This window comes from Lagenorhynchus albirostris, chromosome 4 (assembly GCF_949774975.1).
Source record: "Lagenorhynchus albirostris chromosome 4, mLagAlb1.1, whole genome shotgun sequence".
In the NCBI taxonomy this organism is placed as follows: Eukaryota; Metazoa; Chordata; class Mammalia; order Artiodactyla; family Delphinidae; genus Lagenorhynchus; species Lagenorhynchus albirostris.
The window spans coordinates 145,386,394-145,395,563 of record NC_083098.1 but is presented as its reverse complement, the minus strand read 5'-3'; the positions used below and the strand labels follow the sequence as shown (position 1 = coordinate 145,395,563).

The window sequence follows — 9,170 nt, the reverse complement described above, 5'->3', positions numbered from 1 at the left end:
CACAGGCCAGCTGGCTGTCCCCTCCCACCCACACAGGCACCCCAAGGCCGGCCCCAGGGGTCCCTGCCCACCCCCTTCCCCGGGGTCTCTGCGCAGGAAGACGCAGGTCCCCGCAGGCTGGTCCTGGGGGGGAAGCACTGATGGGGAATGCTTTTCCCAAGCGTCTCACTTGCCCTGTGGTTTTGTTTCTCCTCAAAATCGTTTCCGAGGGAGAAGCAAGCAGATGGAACTGGTAATTTGGTGGCAAAATTGCCCAAAATAAACTCTCTCCAGCCCACTCTGCGGGCTCTCTCAGGGCGGGCAGGCTCAACCCCAGGGAGATGTCTGGTTTCCTTCCTCTGTTTCTCGTCCCCCACCCGGCTGTCCCCGCTGTCCACGCTTCCTGCGTCCTCACGTGCAGAGGGCTCCTGTCTGCCTGCAAGGTGCCACCCACGGGCCACCGCATCGCCCAGAAGCTGCAGGTGGACGGAACCCGCCAGCCCCCCAGATTCAGCTCCAGGATCAGCCCTGAGCCCCGCACAGCCAGCAAGTGGCAGAGCTGTGACCCAGGGCTCACTGGAGGCCAGCCCAAGGCACCTCTGTGCCCCGCCCCCCGCCATCCTCAATGTCCCAGCCAGGAGCCATGGACACAGCAGGTGCCCAAGAGCTTTTGCTGAATGGACAGATGGATCCATCCATCCGTGACTGGCCTGGCTCCCACCATCCACCAGGCAGGAGCCGGCCGCCTGCCACCACTGGCCTTCCCACAGCCTCCACTTTGCCATCTGTAAAATGGTTACACCAATATTCAGGGTCGCTGTGGGGTCTTCATGAGACGGTACGTGTATAGCACTTGGCCCCAGATCACGTGAACCTCCCCGCGAGCTCCATGACACGAGCACGTGAGAAGCCAGAAGCCGACGTCCCTCTGCACCGCCCCGTGTCACACACTGGCCACGTGTGGCTATCTGCATTTAAGCTCAAATTCATTAAAATCGAACCAAATCAAAATTTAGATCCTTAGTCACACTCGGGAGCCACGTGTGACCAGTGGCTGCTGACTGGGGTGGCGGGTGGCACAGAGGCTTCTACTAGTGGGGCTGCTGTGGGTTCCACTGTGCACTGGAGCTATCCCTTCTCACCCAGTCTGGAAGCCCAGCCAGGGGGTAGGGAGGCCTGCAGAGGTACTTGGCCTGCACGCCCCCCCTCCTCCAGCATCTCTACCAAGCGGGGCCCCAGGAGCTCCTTGCACACCCCCCAAGACGAGGGGCTCACCACCACCTAGGGCTGCCCATTCCATCACCACGACCCAAGGCTGCCCATTCTACCTCCACTGGTTTGTCCACACGAGAAACCAAAGCCCATCTCTGCAGCCCCTCTTCCCCTCTCCCCTGGGGCTCCACAGACCCCACTTTGAGGAGTCTAGCTGCCACTCCCGGCCCGTATTCTACGTGTGGTCTTTCAGGACTGACCACAGGCATCGCCAGGCTTTGCCGGGCAGGCCTCACGGGGGGACAGGCCCTCCTCAGAACAGTGCCCTCTGTTCTCTGATGGCGGGGGAGGGGTGCCGTCGAGGACTCACACATCTCCGCCCTCCCAGCCGCGCACCTGCATCCAGGGCCTCCTTGTTGGCGCCCTGGCCCAGGCACTTCCCACCCGACGTGCGTCCTATCCGCCCGCCCGCCCCCCAGCTGCTCAGCACCACGGGACTCCAGGGCCCACCTCGCAGCTTCTCCAGGGGGTTGTAGCAGCCCTCCTCCTGGCCCGCGAAGTAGCGGCCGCAGTCAAGGAAGTAGGGCCACGCCATGTCAATGGCGTCGAAGGCGGGCTGGCAGGCGTCCCGTAGCGCCTCGCAGACGTGCCGGCAGGGCCTGTGCGCCCGGCCGCCCTCGCACCGTGGGACCAGCACGGCACAGCCCAGCAGACGCAGGTCCGGGTTGCACTGGCCCTCCAGGAGGTGGTGCAGGACGCTCAGCAGGATGTACTCGGAGCTGGACTCCACCGCCACCCGGGACCGATGCTCCAGCAGCGTGGGGAAGGTCGTCTGGTTGTAGGAGGCATCACTGCAGGTCTGGAGCTGCAGGTCCACGCATGTAGCTGGGGGAGGCGGGGTCATCACGTCACTCCCTCCCACGATGGCCCACCCAGACGCCTACTAAGGGCCTGCTCTGCCCAAGCCGACCCCGCTCAGGGCCGGGGCCTAGGGGATGGGCACCTGCAGCATGGGAGGGAGAGGCCGGGGCCTGTGGGAGGACCAGGGAAGCTCCCAGGGCTCACTGGTGAGAGAGCAGGGCAGGCTTCTCTGGGTCCCAGCCTCCACGTGTGCCAAAGGGGTGCAGGAAAGCCACCCTGGCCGAGGGTCTGCCACGGTAGGGCATGCCACTGACTTCCGTATGGGGAAAAGATTTTCCTACTTTAAAAAAAATCTAGTCCCTCCACTTAGAATACACCCGATGCCTAAGTCTGGCAGGAGGGGCATTGAGGAAACGTGTGCTTCTGAGCACCTGTGATAGGTCAGAGCCACGCCGTCTCCCAAATCATCCCGAGATCAGTATTCCCTTCCTCGTTTTACAAAGGAGGAACTCAGGGCCAGGGAGGGAAGGGGCTTGTCCCAGCCCTGGACTCAGCAGGTGCCGGGCACAGGACTGGGAACGCACAGGATGAACAGCCAATGCAGCGGGTGTGTGCACACCTCACAGTCGGAATCCGGCCCACTTAGATCCCGCCTTGGCGGGGGGGAAGGGGGGAGGGGAATAGGAGGACCCCCTGCAGGAGGCCGGGCAGAGTCAGGCTCGGGAGCCCAACTGCACAGAGGGAAGGGCCTCCTTGTCTCGTTTTGTCTGACTTCTGGCTGTTTCAAATGGGTCTGGATTTAATCGATGGGCCACCTTATTCCTCACCACTTTAGAACGGTGGGTTCCACCCCCTAAAACGCTCTGATAGTGTGAAGGACCTGCGTCACTGCTACAAAACAAAACCAGGAAGTCCGTGTACCGTACCGCTGTCCGCAGCTCCTGCCCTGGGGCATCCACCTGGGGAGAGAAAGGGCGGTGCTGTCAGGGGAGCGGACCCCTGCCCATCAGTCGTCCCCCAAATGTGCTCAAAGGCGCTGCTGCTTCTCATTGGGTACTGGCCAGGCCGCCGGCCCCCTGCCCACCCTCCCCTTCACAGCCACCCTCTGATGTCCACATGGCCGTCCTCCCGTATTTCACAGGAGGGGAGACTGAGTCTCGAAGAGGTCACACGACTCCCCTCACGGAAGACAGCCAGGACGAAAGAGCCCTGGCTCAGAGTGGTGGCCGATCGCCGTGGTGAGAATACTTCCACTGTGGCCAATTTCAGCTTCCTGCAGCTCAACGAGTTCTCACCAGATTCCCAAATATTTAACAAGCAGCCCTCAGAGGCTGTACCCGGGGCTGCACCCCCCCAGTGCCTCTCACCCCACGCTATTCCAAGTTCCCCCGAGACTCAGGCAGGCAGCGGCCCTCTCCCCTCCAGAACACGCTGCAGCACGCTGTCTCCTGTTTCCTGAGAAGAGGACCAACGCATGAACTGTCCTTGGAACTGTGGGTTTCAAGGGTCCTCCCCGAGACCCAGACACATGGACCCAACAGTGAGACCCCTGGGAAGGTCAGTGAGACCAACCTCAACCAACACTACCTGCCAGGTTCCCCATCAGAGGCAGGTCCCAAGTGCTCTGTGAGAGCTAAGAGGAAAAAACAGCTCCAAGAGACGGAAATGAGATTTCAAGCTCAGCTGGTGCAGGGGTCCCGGGAGGCGGAGGGCAGGCTGGGTGGCGGAGGGCAGGAAACAAGACAGCGCTGGTGGTGGGGAGGGCACTTCCGGGTGGCGCAGTGGTTGACGCTCCCAATGCAGAGGACCTGGGTTCGATCCCTGATCAGGGAACTAGATCCCACACGCATGCCGCAACTAAGAGTTCACATGCCACAACTAAGGAGCCCGGCTGCTGCAACTAAGACCAGGGGCAAATAAGTAAGTCAGTAAATAAATAAACAAACAAACAAACAGAAAGCGGGTGCAGGGGGGAGCCCAGGAGGAGCAGGGTAAGGAGGCTAGGACCAGGGGGAAAGGCTGTTTCTAACCCCGTAACCTCATTGGGAACTAGGCCTGGACCACAGCAAGGGTGGGACCTGCTTCTAGGGATTCGCCTTAAGATCTGGGGGTCGTGGAAACCTGCCTGAGCACGTCAGTCCCCAGTGGCGGGGACGCGGTGGGGGCCAGGCAGCCCCCTGTGAGGACCTCTGCACACGGTTCCCCCACCGTGGACTAGGCGGCCACAGTCCCTGACCCCTCGGGCCGGCTCTCGAAGCTCTCATGGGATGGAGACGTGCCCTCTCACCACCTGGTGAGCCAAGGACTCAGGCTGTCCTAACCGGCTGGTACCACTTGGCAAAGAAACGGGCAAGAGAATAATTTTCCTAAAGTATCCAGGCAGTGGAACTGCCACCCTTAATGCAACAGAGAGGGCTGCAGCCGTGCCCTCGGCTACCCCGCAATGCCCGCTGGGATGAGGCTGGCGGTGAGTGAGGACACCAGGCGGTGTGAGGCACCTGCTCTCAGCCTGCAGCCTGGGAATTCCACGCCCCCGCCCGACTCCACGCCTTTACGGTCTAAAGCGTCTCCAGACCTGTGCCCACCGCCCTCTGCGGCATGAGGAGGCGTGAGGAGGAATCAAAACATAAGGGAAAGAAAGAAGGAACCAGAAACCGGCCCAGGGCAGCTTGGAACGCTGCGCTGTCACCTGCTTGTCTGCGCTGATGTCGGGAGAACAGATGAAAGGACGCGATCGGAGCAGGACCCCCGGGAGCATCCGTGCCCAGGGCTCACACTCAGAACTCACGCTCAGCTCGGCCGACCCGCCCTCACGGCCCGTGCGAGCTCGGACCCACACGGACGCCACGACTCAGTCAGCTCGGGACCCCGAGGCCTCCCTAGGCGGATGGCTCCAGCCAAGGCCCCCACCCCTCCTCATGCCTGCACCCACCACGCCGAGGCTGCGCCTGCCGTGCGCCCAGCCCAGGGCCGAGGGGGGCGAACCTGAAGATCTGCGCAGATTCTCGACAGACGCTCAGTGGGCAGAGCCCCCGCCGGCCCCGGGGCCTGTGCTGGCCTCAGGCAAACGCGTGGCGGGGAGGCCGGAGCACAGTGACGCCCACGCCTGCTCCTTCAAAGCCATCAGATGCCACATGGTCGCCTGGACTTGAGTGGATCTGACAAGCGGATCCTCCCGGTTTCACGTGGCTTCGAGCCTCCCTGAGTCACAGGTGAGAAAACTGAAGTTGGGGAATCAAGCTCCTCTCTGTGCCTCAGTCTTCTCATCTGTAAAGTGGGGATGATAATAAGAGTGCCCACTGTTGTTGGAGGGTCCGATGAGGTGGTGCTGAGGCCAGGGCCTGGGCCCAGTAAGGGCCCAACACACAGTGGCTCGGGGTCGCACGGGGAGAAGGAGGGACAGCCCGTTGTGACCCTCCCGCCACACAGCGATGCCCAGTGGGAGGACAAGGGCGCGGCATCTGCTGACTTGGTCACCAACACTTCCAGGGTGGGCACCGGAAACAAGACAGAGAGATGGGTGGACTCGCTTCCTGCGGCTGCCGTAACAAAGAACCACAAATTGGAACAACAAACATTGTTCCTCTCCCGGTTCTGGAGGCCAAAAGCCTGAAATCAAGCTGCTGGCAGGCCACACCCTCCGCAGGGTCCGGGGAGGGTCCTCCTGCCTCCTCCAGCTTCCACCCCCAGCAACCCTGGCTGTGGCCACATCACCCTGCTCTCTGCCTCTGTCACCACACGTCCTTCCTGGTGTGTCTGTGTCCAAATTTCCTCCTTCTTCTAAGGACACCAGTCATTGGAATCAGGACCCACCCTAAAGCAGTGCAACCTCTTCCTAATGTGACCATACCTGCAAAGACCCTGTTTCCCAAGAAAGTCACAGTCACAGGAAGGGGGAAGGGGGGCTAGGACTTCAACATATCTTTGGGGGACACAATTCAACCCATAACGATAAGCAAGCCCCAGGGGGTGCCTTTGGGGAGCTCGGGCTGGAGGTGGTGTCGAGAGAGGACACACCATGCAGGACGGTAGCCACTAGCACTTAAAAAAGAACATAAAACAGTTCATTCTTAATTTCTACATTGATGACAAAACACTGAAACAATGTTTCAGATGTATTGGGTTAAATCAAATTTGTTATTAAAGTTAATTTCGCCTGTTTCTTATTATCTCGCTCGTGTGGCTTCTGGGAAATGTGAAGTGATGTATGTAGTTGGCATCGTTCTGTCGGGCAGCGCTGGTCCCAAGGCTACTTTTGAGCAGTCCACACGTGACCGTTACACCTCTTGACCACAAGGTGTCAGCATGTCTTCAACGAAGGGAGCAACATTGACCTGGGGCTGAAGGTCTTCGAGGCGAGGAACGATAATAGAATGAGGTAAGAGAGGTCAGGCCATCTGCCCAAGACCACACAGCAGTGTAGAGGACTCAGGATTTGAACCCAGACCTGCCTGGCCCCTAGGAGCATGAAAGTTGCCTCAAACCCCAGGCTCTCGATAAAGACCTGAGGGAGGCAAGGGACAGGCGGGGGGAAGCGTCTGGGCCCGCTCTGAGCCTGGGACGGTGAGGACGTGGATATATTCCTGGACATAAAAGCCTGGACTCAGGCTGCCTGGCCCTGCCCACGTCAGCGTGCGGTCTGGAAAAGGCACTGGGTTTCCACGGACCACACATGCTCATCTGTAAAGAGAAGATCCAACCAGAGGAAGGAATTATTCTAGAAACAGTCACTGATGCCACCACGGAGTGGAGGACAGAGATCCACCCTGCTCATCCCTCCAGGTGAGGAAGGGGCAACCTGGGCCCAGAGGAGGGGGCTGCATTTCTCCCTGGAAAAAGGGGAGGTCAGGGAGAGCTTCCTGGAAGAGGGGACTGTAATCCCTGACCAGCCTATAATTCTAGACATTTCCTGGGGCCTCAGGAGAGGACCCTCAGGGGAGGGTCCATCCATGACACCATGCAAGTTCCATCTGCATCCCGTGCACAGATGTGCAGGCGTGCGTGTGAACACACACACACACACCCATACACACTCCGCCTGGCCCGGGTCTTTCTGTAGCAAGTGGGGGAGGAAAAAGGTGAAGCGGGGTAGAGGAGGAGAGAAAATTCAATTTGGGCTGAGGGAGAAGAAAGGGAAACGATGGCCGTCGGCACATTCGAGAGGCAGTTTGCTCCTGGCGCACCCACTGGGCTGGTGCCCGCAAGTTCTCAGGTATCCACAAACCTCCAGCGCTCGAGAGATTCCGAATCTGACACGCCCAGACCCCTGTGCCCCAGGGGACCCCCGCCCTCCAGGGGCCCAGATGTCTGCTGCTGCTAAGAACCCTGAGGGCAGCGGACTAGATACACCCTCACCTTTAAACGTAAAGGGAAAGCGAGGCCCACTCCAGAACGGGAGGTGTGGTCAGGACCGGAGCCCGGGCCCCCAGCTGGCCCCCGCCTCAGCCCGGCACCCGGGAGGGTCCCTGGCTCCCGACACTCTCCCCCTCCCCCTGCCCCAGAATCCTACCCCCTCCTCCCCGGCCCTCTGCGCCCACTTCCGGAGACGCTGTTGTCCAGGCCGCAGAGATGGGAGGGAGGGGTCAAGAGTGTGCCCTGCCCAGAGGCCGCCCCGCTCCTGGAAGGACCGGGGACCTCGGACGACCTCTCCTCCTGCAAAGTTCTGGCATCCGCTCCCTCGGACCCCACCTGCAGGGCGCCCTGCCCGCTGTGCCCAGACCGAGAAGAAGCCCCGGCCAGAGCACCGGGTACCTCCGCTGCCCACAAGCTGCCTGTGCGTTCCGCCCGGGGGTCCCAGCCTGGATGTGCTCAGACAGCCGGCTGCCCCCTCCTGCGCAGACCCCGAGGTCCAAGGTCACAGGGTGCCCACTTGGGGACCATGGGTCACGCGGGGGATAGTTCCCGGTTCCGGGGCGCCGAGTTCCACCCCAGGGCGCGGGCCGTACGGCCTTACCCGCGGCGTCCGGGGTGGGCTCGCACCAGGGCCGGGCGGCGGCGAGGACCAGCATCGCGAAGAGCAGCGGCGGCGGCGGGGGCCGCATGGTGGGCGGCGGGCAGGGTGGCGGGCAGTGATGTGGCACTCGGGCCGGGGCGCAGCGCCGCGCGGGCTCCCGCCCCCCACGAGCGCGGAGTCGGATTACAGCACGGCGGCGCCAGGAGCCGCGCAGAGCGATGCGGCGGGAGGGACCAAGGAGCGCGCAGCCCGCTTCCGGGCCGATGCTCCGCCCCGAGCGGTGGGTGCCCCCCTTGGGGCTCGGTTTCTGCCTCCCCCCTGACCTCCAGATCCCCTGCTGATCCTGCCTACGAACGCTGATTCCTGGACCCGAGGGGTCTGTGGGCAAGACGGGGTCCTGGCCCGCGCTGGACCCAGCTGGCGGGGAGCCAGGCCAAATCATCCCCAGCTCTGGGCCTGGGTCCCAGGAGAGGAGTGATGGAGTGTCCCCACCTCCCCTCACCGTCACAGGCTGTGGATGCACCTGAAGGGGCGGGGGGCGGGGAAGCGGTCAGGTACCAGGAAGGGCAGGCAGCTCCTCGGTCGCCTTGGGTGACCCCCCACCTCTGAGCCGGCGCCCTGGGGAGGAGCCCCCTCCTGGTTTGCTCCCAGCAGGACCTGCCAGGGAGTCTGGCACCAGGGGTCCTCAGTGAAACGTGGCAGTCCCTCCACTCAGCCCATTAAAGGAGCCAACAGAGGTCCAGGTGGTGGCATAAAGGCTCACGGGGGTGTCTCCTCCATCCCCCCCACCCGCCCCCAGCAGATGGCAGGGCAAAAGCAACTCAGGGGCGGGCAGAGGGCCCAGCGCAGAGACTCTAACTCCAGGGCGACATGTCTACACCTGGGGGTGCGAGAGAGCCCCCAAGGAGCTGGACAGGTGCTCACTCTGCTGTCCAGATGTGCGCACATCTGCCTGCCAGCCACTTCTCACAGCCCCACAGCTGTGGTCCAGCCAGCGTGTACGTTGCTGTGCTCGTGCCCTGAGTACTGGGAACAGTGCAGGCCAGACACGGAGGTCCTCAGCCCAGCATCGTCCCCTGGGGCAGGTCCCTCCCCAGCTGGGCCACTGGCCCAGACCATCTTTGGAGCCCGGTTCCTATATGGGCCTCCTTCACCAATTGTCCTG

At 62.1% G+C, this 9,170-nt stretch overlaps 1 protein-coding gene across 2 annotated transcripts in view; it reads right to left on the bottom strand.

Moving 5' to 3' along the window:
- The window catches only part of CPZ (carboxypeptidase Z), a 24,270-nt gene extending 16,177 nt beyond the window's left edge, over positions 1-8,093 (bottom strand). The window contains exons 1-3 of one of the 2 annotated variants that reach the window (XM_060147452.1): positions 8,006-8,093; positions 2,979-3,011; positions 1,702-2,076 (exon numbers count right to left, since the gene is read on the bottom strand). In XM_060147452.1, the coding sequence (XP_060003435.1) occupies positions 1,702-2,076; positions 2,979-3,011; positions 8,006-8,093 (496 nt within the window). The remainder of the gene's footprint in view (positions 1-1,701; positions 2,077-2,978; positions 3,012-8,005) is intronic. The other variant, XM_060147453.1, reaches the window with a different exon arrangement.
- Between the last annotated feature and the right edge of the window lie 1,077 nt (positions 8,094-9,170).